Below are 23176 nucleotides of genomic sequence, written 5' to 3' on the forward strand. Positions count from 1 at the left end.
AAACAGATAAGCAAAGGCCATGTGTAGATTAGACAGCAAAAGGGAAGTGCTGTGGGGGATGGTCTTTCTGTATGCTTGAATATAGTTAATAAAGAAGCTACTTTGGCCTATGGTAAGACAGGTTATAGCCAGGTGGGAAATCCAAGAGATACAGGGAGAAGAGGGCAGAGCCAACACAGACGCTGAGCACTGCCAGGGGAAGCAAGATGTAATGGAACACAGGTAAAGCCACGAGACACTTGTGGTACATAGAGTAATAGAAGTGGGTTAATTTAAGATGACTGAGCTAGTTAGTAATAAGCCTGAGCCATCAGCCAAACAATTATAATTAATATTAAGCCTCTGAGTCAATAATTTGGGAAGCAGCTGCTGGGTGTTTGGGAGTTGGTGGTGGAACAGAAACTTCCGCCTACAGCCATGACTTCAAGGCTCCCTCCCCACAGGGTCTGAAGCGTGCTAATCACACTCTCCCTTTCAGCCATGGCCAACCCCATCTCTTTACTTCTCTGTGTGATACCATTAACTCATAGTTTCAACCACTGTCACAAAGGGGATTCCTATGCCATGTGCCAAACCCAGGCTCAAATTATGTTATATACTTCAGCTTCCATCCCCAGCAAACACAGCTGAGCCTGAGCCCTCTTTCTGTAACACAGAGATAACTTTGCCTCTGTGTTTCCCTTGCCTGTGTTGAGGGTCCTGGAGATGGAGCAACCACTTCCTCATTCCTCATCCCTCCTTTCACATCCTTACTTTTGCAGGGGTGTGTTACAGCCTTTCTCTTCAGCCTGTTATTATCTCCTACACGGTAGGTCTCCGGCCTTTTAAGAACTTGTAACAATTTAACAAACAACTTCCAGCTCGGAGCTGCACTCGGCACTATTGCAGCCCGACAACAGGCGTCCAGCGCTCTTCTCTTCTGTCTCAGCCGTGCTCGGCCGCACCATTGGCTTCAGGTACCAAACTCCTCACCCATGATAAAATGGCTTTATCTTCCGGAAGGACAGCTGGGCAAGTGTTGGCTGTGTATGGCAGGTGTGGCCCCTTCCTTACAGTCTGCAGATACAGAGCCCAGGAAAGCAAAACCTCTTCCTTTTCCCCACCAAGCCGAGGCGCTCCTCTTCTTGGGATTTCGGGATCTAAGTGCAGGCCTTAGTGTGTGCACAGTCAACTCCACCGCTCTGAAGAACCGAGCTGTGCTAGTGTGTAACATGGCCAGTTTTTCACCTGGTGATCTTTTGTCGTTTCCCTTCTGGAAGCCCCACCAGCCGGTGCCACTCCTGGATGAAGCATCCAGGCGGCTCACGTGATAATCCACATTTCCATCTTTCTATTACAGCCCTGGGTTTTGAGAAATGTCTTCCTATGATTTTCCACTCTTTTCAGTTCTTCCATTTCTTGTATAACATTAAAAGGACCAGCCTTAATATTATACTTCCGCGGGCTCAGAAAAGAAACTACGAACAGCCAGAACTATTTTCGGGAAATAGAATCTCAGCACACCGAGCTCTTTAGTTCATTTTCTTTAATTCTATCCTTCAGTCTCTAGCTTTACAGTTACATACCCAAACAATCACAATCCTCCCCTCCAGCCAGGTCCCCAGGCTTGAATTCCTGCAAGGTCATAAAGGCAGGTAAGAGTTTCCTCAGACAGTGAGTGTCCGGCTTTCTTTTATGACCTGAAAATGGAGTGGTTAAGGGAAGGGGTCAGCTGAGAGCTAATACCACTTAGTATATCAAAAAGGGAATTTATGTGCTGAATCTACATTCCTAGGAGTGGTTAGGTAAGAAGTTAGGAGTCTATAAAGGCTGTAAGAAAAGGAGAGTCTGAGCTAAATTGTGCAAAGCTATTGCTTAAGGTCTACCTGACCTAGGCGGTGTCTCCATGTGGAATTTACCTTAAATCAGGAGACTAGCATGTGATGGTCTGGACTGTTATTTCTGTTAGTCCTTGAATGTGGCTAAGGGAGATACCTGATTCCAGCACTAAAAGGAGAAGAAACGGATGGGCCTGAGGGAAGGAAGTCTTTCCTGAGGTTGTTCTCCAAATACCTGGAACGTATATGTCCAAATAGTGATCAGTCCACACTGTTAGCAATTCTTAGGAAAAAATCAATTGGGAAAGCTATGAAGGCACACATGATTTTCAAAACAGAAAACAGCTGGTATATAACAAGCCAAATAACACCAAAAGCTCCTTGGAATTTGGCTTCCTCTGAAGGAATTCCTTGATCTCTTCAGGTAGTGGCTTTGCCACAACCAGCTGAGTTCTTACAATATATTCCTGTGGCTCGTAGCATCCACTGACTTAATATTTTAACCCTCAAAGCCATGCTGTTTGGTTGCAGAAAACTTCTAGCACCTTCTGTAAAGTTCCTGTGTGTTCTGTCCATTCATCCTACAAGCAAGCCACTGCTCCGAGGGAGGCTTTCTTAAGGAGAAGCTGTCTTGGGTAGCCTGGTGGCCTCCACAATCTGTGTACTTTTTGGAGCTCTGCATAAACGATGGAGCCACTGCCAAGGGGTAGGCCCAGGAGAGGTGGCTGGGGAGGCAGTTCTAGCACAGGACATGTCCTACAGGGTCTTGATTCTCGGTGGTTTGGTGGCTCAGCCCGCTCCCTTCTTGGACGCAGTAATCTTAGTGACCATGGCTGTTGAAGCTCCCTTAGGAGACTCCTTCCTTCTCGGGCAGCACCTTCTTGCTGGCTCTCGCTAGTGAGCAGGATGCAAGGATGGCATGGTCTTCAGCTGGACCATTGCTGTAGAACAGCTGCCAGAATTCCCCGGCTGGGTGTGTCTGTCTGCTGGAAGTCTGGGGAGGGGGGCACTGGCTAGAGGGCCCAGGCTCCTAGGTTTCAGCCTCCATCTGGCCCCACTGAGCTCACTGTGAGCAGTGCAGCTACCGTCCTTTTCTGTTCCCAACATCACCTCCAAGCTGAGCTGAGCACTGGTGGCTCTCTGAGCACCTGGTTCCTCCCTCAAAGCTGGAGAACTGTGGTCTGGGGTATGATGGGGCCAGCCTTAGTCCCACTCTGACAGTGCCCCTTCTGTCTGTTGCAGACTGAGGGGTAGTTCATCCACCGTCCTGAGCACACAGCACCTGGGCTGGGGCCGAGGCTGAAATAATCCTGGTCGGGCCATGACCTATGCTTCCCACAGAGGTGGTTTGGTGAAAACTTGATGCACAGGAGGTCCCTAGACAAGGGCCTGGCACCCTGTCCTCCTGGTGGCCGGCCATCCCTATTATTTGATTCCCACCATGGCAGCATGAAAGTGCAGTCTGAGCCTACCTTAACGAGGGGAAATTGGAACTTACAGGTAGCAGAATGCTTAGCAGCAGACCCAGAATTCCAACTGCTGGGCCTCTGAACCTTGTCACCCTGATGATGCTGGGATAGGGTAACTTGTGGGACAGAGCTCATGGCTGACTCGGAAGGGAGGGGCAGCTCTCAGCAGAGTGGTGGGTGCTACAAGGATGGAGGCACACACAGAGGGGGTATTCCAGGGAGTGAGTCAGTGTGATCAGTCTATTCCTGTCACCCCAGGATGTGCCGCAGTAGCTGCTGGGCTGCTCAGGAGGCACTGTTTCAGTCAGAACAGTTTGAAGTTCATGAGCCACAGGATGGGGAAGTAGGTGACTGTCCATGGGTACAGCCAAGTTCTTGGGTTTCACTCCAGGCATTCCCACTGACACCAGCCCCACATTCTGAGAGACCTGTGTCCTGAAGCCTGGCACTCCCGTATAGTCCACAAGACTTACTGCTAATGGCCTGAGTTCTGGATCTGTCCTACCCAGCCCTCCTCTCACTCCACCTCTGTCCTGTGAGAACCGTTAAACATTGTCAGTTGCAATGAATTAATTCGCAACAAGAAGTGAATCATTATACACCTATTATTTAAAACTCAAGTCATCTAAATAAATTCCACACTGACTCTGACACCCTAGTCCCTTGCAGTTGCCACTCAGAGGGCAACAAACATGATTGAAGAGCAGTGTTCATTTAGTCATCTGGCCACCAGGTGGCGCCAGATTGCCATGCACAGCCCCAGTCTCCCCACCCGGAGTCTGTCTTGAATCCTGTGAGCCTCCCTTCGGTGTTGTGTTGCTCCAAGTGTTATCCATACCTGTTTAAAACAGAACCATTGAGGTGTACAAAAAGACAGAAAATCCAAGGCTGCCGAGGGTCTTTGCGAGGCAGTGATGCTAGTTAGCAGGTTTTTCTGTATGTCTTCGTCACAGATGTACATGTGTCGTCCACAGCCTCCAGCATGTGTACATGGCACTTTCAAAGTGAGATCTGCCCATTGGAAGCTGGTCCCTCCCCAGTTTTCTTCTTTATCATGTATCACTTGCTGAAAAGCAGTGTATTTACTGAATGTTTTATTTATTGTTTACTGAGGGGTTTCTGCCTTCTCCTTGCTTCTGTGTCCCTGGAATCTAGGATAGTGCCCAATACAAACAAGACTGTGGGCAAATACGAGTTAGCCGGATGAGTGTGTGGATGGGAGCAGGCCCCTGAGCTGAGCTGTGGGCATCTTTCCCTGTCTGTAAATACTGATGCTCTGGACCGTCTGTCTCATCTGCTGCTCAGAACCTGCCATGGGAGGTGCATTCAAACCATGCAGAGGAGCACATCTGTGGGCTGAAGTCAGTGACCTCCTGCTGCAGGCCTGGTGACTGTCCTGAAGGCCCCTGCCATGCTGAGTACTGCCGGCGCCTCATGCCATTGTGCTTTTAACCCCTGTAGGTCTTCATGTTTCCAGGGCCGAAGGTGCCATGTCCCCAGGAATCCCAGCCAGGGCTCCCACGAGACCTTCCACATCAAAGATGCTAAGTCATCACCTGCCACGTGATGCCACATACCTTTTCATGGCTTACTGGCTGTCTTTCATCTTTCCTTGCCTTTTTTCTAAACTGAAGTTAGACTTGTTAACGTATTTGAATCTGCCAATGGGGCCACAGGTGGCACGGGCAGAGCATTTGCCTAGCAGGACCAGGACCCCAGTGCCGTCCCCAGCACCACAGGAAGCCAGATGGAACACACACACACACACACACACACACACACACACACACACACACACACACAAGGCTGGCCACTAGTTTCTTGACTTTCTGGCTTTTATATGACCCTCAGGAAAGGTTTCTTCCCTCTAAGACTAAAAACAAACATCTGGTTTTCCTCTAATGTTTTAATGTTTCTTTTGTCTGTTTAAATATTTAATCTGTCAAACATTTTTCTTTTGTTTTTGTGTGTATGTTTTTTTGTTTTTGTTTTTGAGACAGTTTCACTGTGTAACCCTGGCTGTCCTGGAACTCACTCTGTAGACCAGGCTGGCCTTGAACTTGCAGAGATCTGCCTGCCTCTGCCTCCCAAGTGCTGAGACTAAAGGCGTACGCCACTGTGCCTGGCAAATATTTATTCTCATATATATATTAGATCAAGTTTTTAACAAGTTCCTGCCCTCCTCAAGTGAATAATAAATTGTTTCATCAACATTTTAAAACGCTGCATTTTCCTCTTATTGGAACTGCCCTTGGTTGTTTGGTAATCCTTCCCTACCCTCCAGCTGGTTCACCGACTTCCTGCTGATTCCGGTGGGGCCTTTTCTCAGCTGTGGCTTCCTGACAGGTCAATGCCCTTCTTATTATACTTCTCTCCCCGCCCCCCTGCCCCCAAGAACTTCTAAGCTACTTTTAATTATTATTCCAGATAAAAGTTTTGGATCAGTTTATTGAGTTCTAAAAGGAATCCTCTTTGGATTTAGAGCAAAGTTACATTTGTCTTATTAATAGATTAATTGGGGAGAATTGATGGCTTTCTGGTATTGTCTCCAGGGGAGTGAAAAGTCTTTAAATCTTTTTTAAAAAAATATTTATTTATTTTTATTTTATGTGTATGGGTGTTTTGCCTTCATGAATGTGTATACTGTGTGCATGCACTGCTCTCGGAGGCCAGAAGAGGGCGTCAGATCCGGTGGCACTGGAGTTATAGATGGTTGTAGGCCACCACTGGGTGCTGAGAGTGGAACCTGGGTCTTCTGCAAGAGCAGCGAGTGCCACTGAGCCATCTCCAGCCCTAGAGCTCTTTTGAAAAAGTTGTATTTATTTTGTGTATGTGAGAGTGTGTCTGTATGTGTCAGATCAAAGGACAGTTTACAGAGGTCTCCTTACACCCTGTGTCCCAGAGACCACACTCAGGTCGTCAGGCTTGGTGGCAGGAGCCTTTGCCCCTGAGCCATCTTAGGCCCTTAAAAAAACCTTTTAATATGAGTTTATAATTTTCTTCAAATGATTCTGTACATTTCTTTAAACATTCCCATCTAGGTCTTCTCTGTTTTAGGCTGTTGTGTTTCCAAGCTGGTTGTCGTTGGTGGAGAGGAAATGAATGACCTTGAGACCAGATACCCAGCACTACAGTTCCCCTCGATATAGCCTTGTGTGCTTCACAAGAGGCATTGCTCCATTCATGTCTTCCTTCCCTGTATTGTGGAGCTGAAACTGATTTTCATTCACATTTGAAGTCTCTTTGTTTCTTTCAGCAATGTTTGGAGAGGAGAAAAAAAATGCAGGGATGCACTTCATGCACTGGAAAACAAAGCCAGTTTATGGAGTGTGTTGTGAAAATGTCACCTGTCCTCACCACTTGTGGACATCCACATACCTCTCACCCCTGCAGTGCCCCGGGGAGTGTGGGCTGGACCTGTTACAGGTGTCTCTCAGACACCTGTGGAGCCTCTACTCGGGTAGTCTCCTGCCTGGGCCAGTTGACCTGCCTGCCTTGTCTTGTGTGGACAGTTTCCATCCTCCTCCGGGTACTTGGTAAGAAGCTGAGGGCCTAGGACAGTGCTTATGTTTGTCAAGGAGACCTTGGAATGTGGGCTTCCAGATCCACCATCCTACCCTGGCCTTGTGGTTTCTAGAAGAGGAAGTTGGTCACAGGAGGAGAGGTGGCCGACGAGGACAAGAGCCTCATTATGAACCAGGCCAGCACCAGGCACCCCAGTTCAGGGCTCTGGTTAAAGAGACTCCCACTTAGGCTTCGTGTGTAGAAAAATGCACCCCTTTACTGTATGCCTTGTAGGTTCAGGATCTACATTGGCAAGGGTCACTGTGTGGAGGCAGGAATGCAGTGAAGGACTGCTCAGGGGGCTTTGGCTGGTTTGGGTGTTGGGAAGACCTTACCTGGCTACATAGATGCTTAGCGGCATCACTGCACTTGGTGGGCAGGGACTGTGATCCTTCTCCTTCAGGTGACATTGCTGGCCTAGTCCCAAGGCAGATGTTCTTTGGATCACTAAGATCAAGTACATGATTGAATGAGGGCCCTATAAAGTTGGAGAGAGACCAGAACATTGGATTCCAGACACCATGTCCTTAATGCAGAAGGGAACCTTCTTCCCAGGCTTCTGGAAGGAGAGGCACCTCACAAGGATGTTCCCAGGACTTTGTGGGTGTCTGGGTACCTCAGCCTGACTTCACCCATCACACTCTCACTCCTATTTCCCAAAGCTCTTTTAAAAACCTCTGAGCATCCTGAGGCCTCCTCCAGCAGGTCTGACTCACAGTGGCCCTGGTTCAAGAGGGCCCATGCTTGGGACTTTTTTTTTTTTTTTTGAGACAGGGTTTCTGTGTGTAGCCCTGGCTGTCCTGGAACTTGCTCTGTAGACCAGGCTGCTGTAGATCTCTGTAGACTCAGAGATTCACCTGCCTCTGCCTCTCAGTGCTAGGATTAAAGGGGTGTGCCACCACCGTCCAGCTGCTTGTTTCTCTTAGGATGGACAGTACTGGTGGAGGGGGTATAAACAGAGCAGGCTCAGGCTCTTCCCCGCCCGCCCGCCCGCCCGCCCGCCCGTCCTCCACACAGCTTCTGTGTGTGAGCCAGCAAAGAGTCTGTTTGCAGGGCAGCGGCTGAGAGCACATCCCAGTCACCCCTGCATGCAGCTCTTCCTCCCACCCTCTTTGGGTTCCATTTTTGTACTTATTTGCAGCATTTGGAAGAAATCATCTCTTGTGGTTGGGCATGTCTGGGTGTGTGCGTTTTCTTTGAACCTGCCTCCACTGACTTAGAAAAAGCAATTACTCTGCTTTCCTCATGGGGTCTGCATGTCGGTCTTTTCGTCTCAGGCCATCCGGTGTTTCCTGAGCTGCAAGTGTTGAGGAGCACTCTTAATGCCTGGAAGGGGCCCAGGGCTACATCTGGGCTCTTCCTTTCCCTCTCCAGGAGCCCCCACACAAGGCCAGACTCTTGTCATGAGTGGAGAAAGATGTGGGGTTGGTCTGTGGTTCTGATAACAGCTGCCACGGCGCTCTTAAGGAATTACGTCATGAGAACTGGCTTTGCTCTTGCACTGTTTGGGTTTCTAGGGAGGGTTAGCAGCAAGACCATGTTTATGTGTGCAGGAGGAAGAAGAGGTGAGGGGGGAGTTGAGATGTAGAGGGAGGGTGGGAAGAATGGGGTTTGTGTACAGGCTGATTTGCTCAAATCTAAAAAGCTGGTGCTACCTTCCCAGTGGGATACAGAGTGCAGACATGAATTAAATTTATCTACACATAACAGTCGAATCCATCTCCCCGGGTCACTGTTTTTATATTTGTAAAATGGTGTCTTAGGGTTTCTATTGCTGTGAAGAGACACCATGACCACGGCAACTCTTATCAAGGAAAACATTAACAGTTCAGAGGTTTAGTCCATTGTCGTCGTGGCAGGAAGCATGGCGGCACACAGGCAGACATGGTGCTGGAGAAGGAGCTGAGAGTTCTACATCCTGATCTGCAGGCAGCAGGAACAGAGAGTGACACTGGGCCTGGCTGGAGCATCTGAAACCTCAGAGTCCACCCCCAATGTCACATTTTCCTCCAACAAGGCCGCACCTCCTAAAAGTACCACTCCCTCTGAGCCTATGGGGGCCATCTTCACTCAAATCACTATAAATGGGTTTTACAGAAGGTACATGAATCCTGTCTCCAGAGTCTGGGACAAAGCCCGTGTGTAACAGGTTGTGACAGAGGCACTGAAGGCCAGGCTGTAGCTGAGCTTCTTGAGGTCTAGGGCTGGCTGGAATCCTCTGCACAAGACAAGTTGATGCACACTTCACCTCTGACCAGATGAGGGAATCAGAGGCAGACACTCTGGCTGTGGCCCGCAGGCTCCTCCCTGTCTTGCTCACTGGGTGTCCCTAGTGCCTGTGAGAATCAGAGGACACACACAGAGCTGAGAAGGGCCCTCTGCTGCCTTTGCTACAGACACCTGGCACCCCAGGTTTCCTGACACACTTTCAGGTGCTCGAGGCCCCCATCTTCCATCTCCTGACTTGGGAGACTCCAACTCATGCTTCCTATCAGCACTGTGGCTCTTCTCAGCGGACCCATCTTGATTCTTTTAGTACCCTGCTTACCTCAGTCTTCATGCTGCAGGAGAAGTAGACCTTCCCTCCTCCTTCAGAATCCATGCATGCCAAGGCTGGGGACAAGGCTAGGATTAGCGGTACTTGCTGCTCTGCAGAAGGACCCAGTCATGGCTGTTGGGTTACGGCTACCTGTTTAACTCTAGCTCTAGGGGATTCAGACCTCTTTTCCAGCCTCTAAGGGAGCGCGCGCGCGCACACACACACACACACACACACACACACACACACACACACACACACACACACACCCCCTGTGCTACTTCCCGAACTCCTCCTATAGCCTATAAGGTCCTTCTGTTGTACCTTAGCCTGTCTGTCTACTGTTTGCTGCCAGGTCCCAGCCATGGCCTTTTGACATAGGAGCTGTACTCAGCAGCCTCAGGACCCACCCTGGATGAATGGGGCTTGCTTACAGCCTGATAGGATGCTCTGTCTTGCTTAGTCCTACCATTTTCCACACATAGGCACACCTCTTGTCCATCAGTGAGGCTGTTTCTGTCATGGCGAGACATAGAGGATACAGATAAGAAACCTTTCTTTCCAGCTCTGCCTTCCAGGAAAACACGATGGGTCACACAGTGACGGGTAGGTAGACTGGGCCAGTGCAAGAGGACAGGCCCGCCTCCTAGATGGGATAGCCCCGCGCTTTGACCACTGGTCCTATTCCTGACCCTCCTTCCCAGCAGTGGGAGCCTATGGTCTCACAGATCACAGCGCCGCTCTTTGTGAATGTTTCCAGGTACCTGCTTTGGGAAAGAGAACAGGAGCATGCAAATAGAAGCTTGTGGGGAGGGAAAGTTAATGCTACGGTAAGAGCACTGACTGTGGGCTGATCTGGCCAGGCAGGTGTTTCACATGACTCCTAGGCGCTGGTGGGAGACAGCATCAGGGATGGGTATGAGCCCAGGCCTGTTTAGGATTTGAATTCATGGGGCCTCAGTTTCCCAGGAACCCAAGTAGTTCCTACCTTCCACTGTAAGTGGTCTGTACCTCCTGGGGCTCTTGTGGTAAGGACATGAGTGTCATATGTAACATTTACTAGTGCCTCCCCTGGGATGTATGCTGCCACTGGTGTGTGCTGCAGATGGGGCTGAAGAAGAGGGTGGGGCTGGCAGCACGTCCCCCCCAGTTGTAGGTGTGCGTGTGTGCCGTGTCGTGCACGTAGCAGTTAGAGGACAACTGGAGGGGACCACTTCTCCCTTTCTACAGCGTGGGACTGAACGCAGGACCTCAGACTTGTCAGCACATGCCTTTACCCACTGAGACAGCTCCCTGGACATGGCAGCACCCCGTGGAAGAAGCAGGGGGCCACCGGGACAACGCTCTTCAGAGAGCCTCTGGTTTGGGCTGTACTCAGAGGGTTGGGGTCCGGGCCTGGCTCCCCAGGGAGACCCACAGAGCGCCAGGCACGTGCAGATAGGAGCAGAGCCTGCCTCAGCCTCTGACTTGGAGTGGGCTGGTTGGGCTGGTTTGAGGCAGCCTAAGAGGCCTGACCCCAAATTGTTATGGCTGAGCTCATGAGCTGGGTTTATTTTTCATCTCTTTTGGGACCCTATTCTGGAGCTCCTGTGCCCTTCACAGGGGTTGTGTTGAAGGGCCCTGTCCACCCTCTACCTAGGAGGGTTTTTCCTCAGCTCTGGGTCCCATCTCTTCTGTAGTAGTTAACATTTCCCTTCTCAGCTGTCATGCTGTTTATCCGTCTCTTCAAAGGGAATGGCAGGCAGGCTGGGTGAGATCCTGTCATGGAGCTCAAGGTGCTTCATGTGTATGCTGCAGCTTAACAGTCCCAGGGCCTTGTTTCTGGGCTGTACTTGTCATCCAGATTTGAACACTCATCGCCTCAAAAGTCCTCTGTGTCTAGTGTAGTCTCCTCCTGCCAGGGGCACTTTATTCCTATACATGTGCCATTTCTGGGAATTTCCTAAAATGGAATCACACTGTACATTCTTTTGCATCTGACCTCTTCCATTAGCACAATGTTTTTGAGGTTTAATCATTCTTTTCATAGCTGAGTAGTAGCGTGCTGTGTGGCTAGGTCACACTGCCTTGGCATTCCCTGGGTGACAGACTCTGACTTAGTTCCAGCTTGTGCGCTGGGAGAGCTGCTGTGATAGGCGTCCTCTGTGTGTCTGTGTGGATACGCTCAGCCTTTGCAGCAGATGCCGGGATCACATCACTGTGTTGTCTTAACCTGGCGAGAAGCTGCCAAGTTATGTTTTGAAGCAGTTGTACCATTTGCCTTCTCACCAGCAACGCACCAAGGTTTCACCCCAGCTCCCAGTCCCTTGCTATAATCTGGTTTGGTTTGGTTTTTGTTCTAATTCTGGTCATTCTGTTGGCTATGAAGTGGTGTCTTTGTGGTTCTGGTTTATGTTTCCCTAGGGGCTTTTCCCTTATGAGCTATGTGTGTGCCCATGGAGGCCCATGGTATCGGCTCCCTGGAGCTAGAATTATGGGCAATTGTGAGCACCTGAGTGAGTGCTAGTCCTCTGACGGAGCAGTACCTACTCTTAACCTCCGAGCATCTTTCCAGCCCCTCCAGGATGGATTTTTTTCTCATCTGCCACAGATTGATCAGGTCCTGAGTCACGTGTGTTCCTCCCCCCAGAGCTCTTCTACCTCTCTGTCCCCTCCCTGATGACAGCTACATCATCTTCCTTTGCCTTGCTGTGAACAGCTCACTTGGCCTGCAGGAGTTCCTGTGGGCTCTGTTCTTGCTGTTTCCCAGCCTGTCTCCCCTTTGCCACCTCAGCTCAAGGCACCCATCCTCTGGTAACTGCAGTCAGTCTCCTTTTTGTGCCTACATCTCGCCACTCTCCTGCTGAGAAGCTGCTGCTGGCTTTCGGCGTTCTGGGAGGAGAGAGATGCTCTCTGGAGCCTGTGCACATGAGCGGTCCAGGCCGAGTAATTAGACCTGACCTTCAAGGGGGTCTTGGATGTTGCTGCTGCTGGATAGAATAAGCAAATGCACCAGAGCGTGACCTCTGTGTGCCTCAGTTTCCCTCCACAGAAAATGGGCAAGATTAAGAAGCTTTTCTTGGGTAGTGGAAGGGGAAGATGAATTAGAGGAGTCCAGCACAGGATTCGTAAATCCTTTGTGGGCTCAGTTGTGATGGCACAGTGTGGTGTCCAGTTTCAGCCTGCATCTTCCTTTGGAATACATCTTCTGGGGCCTGTGAGGGCCAGGTACATCCTGGGATGGATGTGCAGATGGGATCCAGTGATCTGCAAGGGGAAGGATGGCCAGGCTGTGGGTTCAGTGCTGCCAGAAGAGCCGAGGAGGCAGAATTCATACAGCTGTTGGACACTGGTAATTAGCATTTTCTAGCTGAATGATGAATAAGCTCAGTAATGGCACAGACACACCATTTTCCATGGAGGGAAACAGGCACACAGGCTCCGTGGGCCAGCCTGAGCTTGCAGGCTATGAGCTACCAGCTCATACCTTTCTTTTCAGGTTTCCTGGGTGATCTGTTGGAGGTTGGCATGGTTCTGTGGGTTCAGAGCGGGTTTTTATGGGTACCTTTGCCTTGCAGGCAGGTTATGTCACCAGCAGAGGTGGCACCGAAGCTCCCAGAGGCCTGGAGACTATGTACAAGAGGAATGGTCTGATGGCTAGCGTGTTGGTCACCTCCGCCACTCCACAGGTATGAAGGCTGTGGGAGGGTGGCGGGAGAGAGGGGCCCTGGCCATGAATACAGGCCTTCTTAGGGCCACCACTCCAGGTGGGAGGTTTGGGAGCCAGTTAGCCCTGTGGATGGTGGTGGTTTCTGAAGTTGTTCTCTTCAAAGAAAAACAAATACCTCTCCAGTCCCGCCATGGAAAGTGCCACATTCCATTTTGGTGGCAAGAAGGGATCAGACCTTTCCCAGGAAAAACCGCTGTTGATTATAAATAAGCTGTGCGTTCCAAAATGAGGTCAGACAGAAGCCAGGCCAACTGGCCCTTGAGCGTATTTACCTTGCTTCGTAGGAAGTGACTGTAAGGACTGCTGGTCTGAGTGGCCTGGGCAGGGACTCTGCGTGGGGTCTGGGGTTTGCTTTCCAAGCTCAATAATGGTACAGACACACAGGAGGAGGGCTGTCATCTGAGGCTGGTGCCTCTGTGTCTGGGTGTAGTGCTGGCTCCTCAGACATGCTGGTGAAGCAGGGTTGGTCTGGGCATCCCACAAGGGGTTTCTTATGATCTCAGATTAACTAACCAGAGGTCATAGGAACCAGTTTCTTATCAGTCTTTCAAAAAAAAAAAATTCCTTGGTTTGATCTCTGGTCTTGAAAGCACACTTATGGATGCCTTTAAACATTTTTTTTAATTTTGTTTTTAAATTATATGTGTATGTTCACATGAGTGTGGTACTCATGGAGGCCAGAAGAGGGTGTCAATCCCCCTGGAGCTGGAATTACAGGCAATGGTGAGACTCCTGGTGTGGGTGCTGGGAACCGAACTCAGGCCCTCTGGAAGAGCAGTCTGCACTCTTAACCACTGAGCCATCTCTCCAGTCTGATGAATGCCTTTTACATTTTCCTAGGAGGCCAGAGTAGTTTCATAAAATATTGAGTCATCCTCATCACCACTGTCACTGTTGCCAGCAAATGTTTGGGGCAACTTTTGATTCAATAAACACCCTGACTTGAGGGTTCGGGGTGTTGCAACAATGCCCTAAGGCCTGACATCCAAGGAACAGGCAGACTCTGGTAACTAGAGGAGCTAGACTTCTGTTTGTGTCTGTTACTTACACTCCTTCGAGATTGAAACATCCTTCTTCTGGGGCCCATATATGTATATGCGTGTATACACAGATGTGGATACTCATATGCTACCCTGTGCATGTTTGGCCCTCTGTGCATGGGACCCACCAACCATGCATCAAAAACGTTCAACAAAAAACCTCACTCCTGGACCAAGTGTGTGCAAACTGCCTGGTCATTTGTCTCTGAGCAGCAGCAGTGACTCTGCACAGCATTTATTTTGTAATAGGTACTAGTCCTCCTGTAGCAGGAATCTTAGAGAGTCTTATTAATAAGATCAAACCTGAGGCCAGGTATTGGGGTGAATACTGGAAGATCAGAGAAGCAGAACAAGCCACAGCTACCTCACCTGGCCAGTTCCTCAGCTGATCCTGTTTCCTCAGACTGGAAGCTTCTGTGTCCTCATCCCAATGGTTCTCAGCTGAACTGCTGCTGCTCGAAAGCCTGAAGATTAACCAGTCAAAAGCTTCTAGTTTCTGGTCCTCACACCTTATATATCTTTCTGCTATCTGCCATCACTCCCTGGGATTAAAAGCTTGCTTTCTGGGATTAAAGGCATGAGTCACCATGCTTGGCTGTATCCTTGAACACATGGATTTCTGGCTCTGGAATGCTAGGATTAAAGGCATGTGCTACCACTGCCTATCCTCTATGTTTAATATTGTGGCTGTTCTGTCTCTGACCCCAGATAAGTTTATTAGGGTGCATAATATTTCGGGGAACACAATGCCACCACATCCTCCAGAAAGGACTCAGAATCTGTGCATAACACATACAGGTTCTGTGCTAGGCATTTTATGCACGGCTTTGAGTACTTGTAGATTTTGGTATTGTTCAGGGCCTCCACGCATGTGACTCTTAAGTACCATAGTGTTTGTGGAGTGAATGCACACATGGGAATTGAGGTGGTAAGCGGCCCCAGGTGACTGAATGACACCTTCTCTTCCATACACATCCAGCTCACTGTATTTGGGTATGCATCCCTTTGTCAGCTTCTTGATGAGGAACCCAAAGCACAGGGAGGAGAAGAAACTGGCTCTCACGTCTGGGCAGGTGGGTGGTTCAAACCCACTCTCCCAGACTTTGGAGTTGGTGTCCTTAACATATTACCCTGTCAACCTAGCTAGGCTATGTCCTTTTTTTTTTGGTTTTTCAAGATAGGGTTTCTCTGTGTAGTTTTGGTGCCTGTCCTGGATCTCGCTCTGTAGGCTCTGTAGGCTGGCCTCGAACTCACAGAGATCCACCTGCCTCTGCCTCCCGAGTGCTGGGATTAAAGGCGTGTGCCACCGCCGCCCGGCAAGGCTAGGCTATGTCTAAAGTGGGTGGAGAGTGCAGATCTAGATCTTGGCCAATTTCAGGCACACTGGGGCCAGTCCTATTTCTTTTCAGCTTTATTCAGATCAGGCTGTCCTTGGGGGACAATGTCTTCCACTTAAAGAACTTAAAATGACACTTGTTGGGGTTGGGGATTTAGCTCAGTGGTAGAGCACTTGCCTAGCAAGCGCAAAGCCCTGGGTTCAGTCCTCAGCTCCAGAAAGAAAAAAAAAATGACACTTGTCACACACCCCAGGCCCCTGAGCCAGCATGTCCTGGGGGAAGGAAGAGGTGGTGGTGATGGGTTTGTTTAGTAATTGGTACTGCTACTCTGGGATATGGCATTTAATAATCTGACTTTGTACCTGACGAGACACAGCAAAATGAAGTCAGTGCCTGAGGCCGGGTGGCAGCTGATGTGAGACTGGCATTATGGTCTCTTACCTTCTGAGAGCAGGTGTAGTGTCGGTGTGAGAGCCTCACCTGTAGACACCCTAGGCCCAGGTGTTGAGGTGGGCCACTTGCATTTCTGCTCTGCTCTGACCTCACACTGTCATAGCTATGAGCTTTCTTCAGTGACCTAAAAACACCCTAGTTTCCAGTAAGACTGCAACATTTCCCTGGATGGAAAGTAAAATAAAGAGAAATTAACAAAAGCAGATTCCCTCACCCTACTCTAAGATGGTGGAATGAGCAGAAATCACAAAGTCCTCCTCCATGAGTTGAGATGAATAAAACCATTTATGGGCAGGCCCAGGTTTGGGTGGAGCTTGATGGAATGCAGTCACATTAAAGAGAAGGTGTTCCCTTCACTTTGGCACCTTCACAGGGGTGGCCTTCATGAATGCCATCCAATTTTGGGATTTTCCCCCTGTTTCCCTGTGGGAGGACCCTATCCTCACATGTAGGACTCAGTGGCCTTTACTAGAGGAATGCTCCCTGACAGTGTCTGAAGCTTAGCAGTTAGCTCTCAGCTCACAAGCTGGCCGTGTGTGTGTGTGTGTGTGTGTGTGTGTGTGTGTGTGTGTGTGTGTGTGTTACCTCCAGAGCCAGCTTTATCATTTGTGTTACAGTGTCCTGCACTGACCAGCTAGGAAGGGGCAGAGGGAACAGAGAGATGGCTCCCAAGTTAAGAGTGCTGCCTGCTCTTGCCAGGCCCCCATTCCCAGTACAGCTCCTGCTCCAGGAGATCCAATGCCCTCTTGTGGCTTTTCTGGGTACCTGTGCACACATGCATAAATGAAATTAATCTTTAAAAATGAACAAGGAAGAAAGTCAACAAAATGGATGATCTCCTCAAGTCCCTGAGTCTGGAGGCCTGTTCTGAGGGAGAATTAGGCTAGGGTTCCTCTCTCTCTTTTGGGTGCTGGGGACAGAACTGGGCCTTGAGCATGCTAGGTGAGTGTTCTACACTGAGTTACACCCCAACTCAAGAGTCGGATTCTCCCCCATCATTACGCTGCAGGCCAGAAGCTGTTAGGGGTGGTGTTCCATGGTCATTTGGGGGTTCAGATAGAAAACTTCACATTCTGGCTTTCAGCTTCATGGGTAAGAAACCTTGGAGAAGTGACATTGATTCTGCTTGCTTACCTGTAAAATGGAAATACTAGCATGTGCATGCAGAGAACCCTTGAGGATTGCGATGGTGTGGGAAGTGCTGCAGAGCCCAGCATGGAGCCAAGTGGCAAGCAGCAGACACTTCATCACGTGAGCCTGTCACTCACAGTCTCCATTCTGGGGAGCTTTGGGGTGCCAGCAACCTCAGGCCAGACCAGTCAAGTGGTATTTCTCTTTGCCTTCTCCACAGGGCAGCAGTAGCTCAGACTCTCTGGAGGGCCAGAGCTGCGACTATGCCAGCAAGAGCTACGACGCTGTTGTCTTTGATGTTCTGAAAGTGACTCCTGAGGAGTTTGCCGTAAGTGACATGGAACTGATGGGGTTGGTGGTGCTGTCACAAGGTGCTGGAGGAAGTCACTACTCTGGGTTTCTGCCCAGGTTGAGAATACCATACATGGCCACAGTAGGAGAGCGAGTGATGGGTAAAGAATGCTTTGGGTTAGGATTGGCTGCCTTGGGAGGGGTCCACAGTGCATCTGCACAGTAAGAGAAGGAATAGGGCTCAGCATAGTTTACAAAGCACACACAGTGCACCAACGGGCACATTTGGCAAAGGTTTCGACCTGCTGCTGACACATTTCACAAAGCCAACCATATTGCTCGCTCTACTTTTGGCTGCAGACCCCATGCATGTGTGATTCTGTTTTCCTCCTTTTTGTTTACTTCCACCTTCTATACATTTATGTACCATCTCCTGCAGCAATAGGCAGGATCCTTTTTCTTCAGCCTGTGTTTGGTTTCTGGATGATCCCTCAGTGGAGCAGAGCTGGCCTCTCATTTGCCATGATGTTTCCCTCTCTTGGGGTTTTGTTAGGGAGGGGAGTTGGTTCTGGGATGACTTTAAGCCTGACTCTGAGCACTATTCTACTCTGTAGAGCCAAGACTGGTCCCTGACATGCCCTCCTCCTCCTCCCCTCCTTCCTCCTCTTCCTTCTTCTTCCTGGTTCCCATGGTTTAGAGATTCTATAGCCACCAACTACAGGTGGATCTTTGCTGTCTGTGTGGCTCTGGCTGCCAGCCAGCAGCTTCTCCTTATATGGTCTGTATTCCCATTCTGAGAATCTGAGGTTTCCCAAATATTGGTCATGGCCTGGTCGTGGCTCTCATGGCTCTGTTACAGCCTTCTGTGGCTCTGGTCATGACTTATCATGTCTCTTTGGTCATAATTCTTATGGCTCCAGTCATAGTTTCCTGTGGCTCTGGTCATGGCTCCTGTGGCTCTCGTCATGGTCTCTTGTGGCTCCTAGGACTGTGGTCCTGGGTTCCTGTGGCTCTGGCTGTGGCCTACCATGACTCTGGGTTATAATTTCCCATGGCTCTTGTCTTGACTCCTGTGGCTGTTTATCACTCCTACGGCTCTGGTCGTGGCTTCAGTGGCTGTGGTTGTGACCTCCTGTGGCTCCTATAGCTTGGCTGTGGCTTTAGTAGCATTCTGGTTGTAGCTTTTGTGCCTCTGGCCATGGATCTCATGTCTCTGGTTAGGGTTCTGGTCATGGCTCCCATGGCTCTGGCTGTGACTAACAATTGTTGTGGTTGTGGCCTCCCTTGGCTCTGTGAGCTCTTAACTCAGGAGTACCTTTGGAGCTGACTGCTTAGTGTTCTGTGAGTGCTTGTTGCTGTTCACTGGTGAGGGATCTAATGGCAGACTTTCAGGTACCTTCTATTGTACAATACAATGTTAACCGACAGCTTTTGTTTGCTTACTGTGGTCTTGGGAAAGCCTTACGTGAAGGCCATGTCTAGGATATGAGGATTCCGTGTGATACTGTTAAGAATATGCATATTCATCTATTGTTGGAGGGTTTGGCTCTTTTTTGGAGAGCCTGCCACCCAGCTCCCAAATAAATCACTCATGGAGGCTTATTCTTACTTATGAATGTTTGGCTTTAGCTTGGCTTAGTTTCTTGCCAGCTTTCCTTAACTTATCCCATCTACCTTTTGCCTCTGGGCTTTTCCCGTTCTCTTACTTCTGTAAATCTTACTCTTACCCCGTGGCTCACTGTGTACCTGGGTGGCTGGCCCCTGGAGTCCTCCTCTTCTCTGGCTCCTAACTCTCCAATCCCTCTTCCCAGAGTTCTCCTTCTATTTATTCTCTCTGCCTGCCAGCCCCGCCCACCCTTTCTCCTGCCTCGCTATTGGTCAGTTCTTTATTAGACCATCAGGTGTTTTAGACAGGCACAGTAACACAGCTTCACAGGGTTCAACAAATGCAGCATAAACAAAAGTAACACAGCTTAGAATAATATTCTATAATATTCATCATAAACAAAAACCATTTTTCCCCTTTGGCTAGCCAACTAGCTTCCTTTAACCACATACTACCACTTTTTTCTTGGGAGTGTGGGGGATGTACAGTGCTCTGATAGGCCCCTTCCGGGCTGTAGCATTCATTCTTGCAGAGATGTCATGGAGTTGCGGTGACTGGCCATTTCTAGTCAAAGCCTGGCTCAGTGTTGAGTGGCCCTGGCTCTTGGGGATGGAGAAGAGCACAGTAGGTTGTGGCCGAGTGACCCTGAGGTCTGACTAGTGCTCCCTGTTCAGGCTCTCTACTGGGTGAATTGGTGCCTGGGCACAAGTGGGGAATGGGACCTGGCTTCACCTTGTGGGCACCTGGCGTGTGCCACCCCCCCCTTTGGGAGTGACTGACAGCTCTGGAGCCCTCATATCCCTGGGGAATGGGTTGCTCAGCAGCAGCCTTTGAACAAGTTTGGTGTGGTAGTAAAGTATTATGACATTGGTGACCTGATGAGTTTTCCTTGGATATTTGTCCTGCTAGAGGCTTGCCCTGGACATTGCATCCTTTCTGGTGAAAGGTGAGAGGTAGAAATGGGAGTAGGTCTCTGAAAACCTTCTTTGTGTCAGGAGCAGACAGTCCCCATCCTGGGACCAGCACTGTTGGTGTTGTTTTTTCTCCGTGTGTGTACATGTGCACGTGGTGTACGTGGGTCTGTATGGAGGCCAGAAGTCAATGCTGGGTGTCCTTCCCTGTTGCTCTCCATCTTATGTTTTGAGACAGGGTCTCTCACTGGCCTGGGCCTCACGATTAGACTAGATTGCTGGCCAGGGAACTCCAGGGATCCCGTCTCTGCCTCCCAGCACTAGGATTAAAAACACACACTGTCATACCCCACATTTTATGAGCGTGATGGGGATCCAGGCTCAGGTTGAACAGCAAGCACTTTACTCATCAGCCTGTCTCCACAGCCACTGATGTGTCTTGAGGAGAACATCTGAGCACCAGTTCTGACTGACAGCCTGAGCTGGGATCAGGATGTGAAACTTAGACCATTCAAAGAAACACGGCTGATATGTCATCATTGCAGTAGCTTCCCTGGAAATTCTGTAGGAACCCCTAAGCAGATGGCGGAGGGGGGGAAAAGGACATCTCATCTTTATACCCGCTGGACTTGGGCTCTTCTCCTAAGTGTCATTGCACACACTCCTGGGTCCCATCGGGCAGGAAGGACACGAACTGAAACCACACAGAAGATTTCCAAGGATGCCCTGAGCTGTTTAGTCTTCTGTTTTCAAAAGGCCTTTCTGCTCCTTGTGTGGTGCAATTGAGCCAGGTGTGCGGAGTATGTGGCTAACAACCCCTGGGGTATATATAGCAGAAAAGGTAGCAGTTGCTTGTACTGCCCAGGATGGAGCTCTGTGTTCTGTGGGCCTGCAGCACTCAGTAGCCAACCTACCCAGATCATGAGGACAGGATATGCAGATGTCACACACCCCTTGCCACCAAGGGGAAAGCACAAGAGCTGGGATTCCTAATTAGGTGCCTCATTATTCTTGGTGCCAAGCTTCCATTAGTGGCAACGTTCCCCTCTGTGTCCACAGGATGCTCACTACACAGAGCCCTGCCTATTTCCCTCCCATTCAACTCCGAGGATGCTATGCTTTGGTCTGTGTCTGTGCTTTTTAGCAACCCAGTGACTTCAGAGCGCCTTTGAATTGTGCCAGGAGCTGGCCACAGTTCTGTGCCTATGCCCCAGCTATGACCATAGGTAACACACTTTTTGTGTTGCCATTTTTTTCTCTAGTGTTTTCTTGGTAGTCCAGTGTAACAGCTTCTGTTTCCTTTTCCCTAGAGCAACTTTGGTATGTGAGTGTTCGGCCAAGCCAGTGGGCCTTAATGTCTAGGCTCCTGGGCTGTACATCCGTGTGCTAGTACATGAGCCTGTCTCTGTAACTGCATTAGCTGCATTTTTCATTACCTCCTCACTATGTGCACACACACAATTGATGTTTGTGTCACATCAGACATTCTATATCTTTCATTTTAAATTTCTATCTTGTGGACTGCAAGATCTGACTGTGTCTCACTGGACAGGTTCAGTAGACCATGTGTTACAAAAAGCCATGGCTCTCCTTCCTGGCCTGTCTCAGAGGCATGTGGTAACTGACACCTGGCTCCCATGTGACACACAGAGGTGGGTAAATAATGAAGTGATGTAGTACGAATCTTAAAAGATCTTAGTAATAAAAACAAACCCGGAGCCAGGTATTGGGGTGAACGCTGAAAGATCAGAGAGACAGAACAGGCCACAGCCACCTCACCTTGCCAGCTTCTCAGCCGATCCTGTTTCCTCACACTGGAAGCCTCTGAGTCCTCATCTGGAATGAATCTCAGCTGAACTGCTGCTAAAAGCCTAAAAGCTTAACCAGCTCTAGTTCCTGGTTCTCACGCCTTAAATACATTTCTGCTTCCCGCCATCACTTCCTGGGATTAAAGGGGTGTGTCACCATGCCTGGCTGTTTCCAGTGTGACTCTGAACTCACAGAGATCTGGATGGATCTCTGCCTCCAGAATGCTAGGATTAAAGGTGTGTGTGCCACCTTTTTTCTGGCCTCCTATCTAGTGGCTGTTCTGTTCTCTGACCCCAGATAAGTTTATAAGGGTGCACAATATATCAGGGGATACAATATCACCACAAAGTGACCTTGGCCCAAAGAATTGTTGGCAGTGGTGCCTTTCCCCTGGTCCCCAGATGAGCTTCTGCTTCTGGCCCCATTAGTGGCATCAGCCTGTCGGCTGCTATGGGAGGGTCCTCTTCTTTTCTTTCCAATCTGTACAAGAGTCACACTGAACCAGACGACAGTAGACGTGGTGTGGCCACACCGAACAGAGGAGGGCAGTAGACGTGGTGTGGCCACACTGAACAGAGGAGGGCAGTAGACGTGGTGTGGCCACGCTGAACAGAGGAGGGCAGTAGACGTGGTGTGGCCACACTGAACAAAGGAGGGCAGTAGACGTGGTGTGGCCACACCGAACAGAGGAGGGCAGTAGACGTGGTGTGGCCACACTGAACAGAGGAGGGCAGTAGACGTGGTATGGTCACACTGAACAGAGGGCAGTAGACGTGGTGTGGCTACGCTGAACAGAGGGCAGTAGACGTGGTGTGGCTACACTGAACAGAGGAGGGCAGTAGACATGGTGTGGCCACGCTGAACGGAGGAGGGCAGTAGACGTGGTGTGGCCATGCCACACTGCTTCCAGGTTCTCCAAGCTGCCTCTTAGCTGTTTCTCTGATCTCACCGAGGGCTGGTGGAATAATAAATAGTTGAGGGCCTCATATGGGGTCTGTGGACACATCTCAAATAGCTCTTAGCCGTGTAATTTCGGGGAGGTAGAGACTTCAGAAGAGCAGTCTAATTTCCATATGCTACCATTTATTTAAATTTGAGTAATAGATATCTATCACTTAAATTTTAAAATAGAGTATCTACAACTTTTTAAAATTAGGTAATTCATACTTGAAACAAAAACCTAAGTAGTATAAATATTTCCAAACTAAAATGTTTCCCTTACTCCCTGTCCCATCTTCCAAGTGAGTACGATCAGCTCTGAGGCTGGAAGTTCATCTCATTTTCAAAGGGAAGGGTGTGGGCACAGATTTATGAGGAGGGATGTGGTAGGGCGGGCAGCATGGAAATTTATATCTCTCTCCTCAGCAATGAAAACCAGCTGAGACTGCATTAAAATGACTTGAAACTGAAAGTAGTAGAAGAAAACACCAGTGTGAGGCATGACAGGGGATGCTTTAGGCCAGTGGTTCTCAACCTGTGGGTCGTGACCTCCAGAGGGGT

General features: G+C 49.5%; 1 protein-coding gene across 16 annotated transcripts in view; it reads left to right on the forward strand.

Annotated features, from left to right (window-relative positions):
- Ralgps1 (Ral GEF with PH domain and SH3 binding motif 1) overlaps nucleotides 1-23176 on the forward strand; it is a 243215-nt gene that overhangs the window by 23180 nt on the left and 196859 nt on the right. For 10 of the 16 annotated variants that reach the window (XM_052723160.1, XM_052723159.1, XM_052723164.1 and 7 more), the window contains 2 exons: nucleotides 12947-13057; nucleotides 17280-17387. In XM_052723160.1, the coding sequence (XP_052579120.1) occupies nucleotides 13001-13057; nucleotides 17280-17387 (165 nt within the window). In that variant the 5' untranslated portion in view covers nucleotides 12947-13000. Of the gene's footprint in view, nucleotides 1-12698; nucleotides 12721-12946; nucleotides 13058-17279; nucleotides 17388-23176 lie in introns of those variants that run through there. The other 6 variants (XM_052723150.1, XM_052723152.1, XM_052723157.1 and 3 more) reach the window with 2 other exon arrangements.

The sequence above is a fragment of the Peromyscus californicus genome, unplaced genomic scaffold (assembly GCF_007827085.1).
Source record: "Peromyscus californicus insignis strain IS unplaced genomic scaffold, ASM782708v3 Scaffold_7__1_contigs__length_154581171, whole genome shotgun sequence".
In the NCBI taxonomy this organism is placed as follows: Eukaryota; Metazoa; Chordata; class Mammalia; order Rodentia; family Cricetidae; genus Peromyscus; species Peromyscus californicus.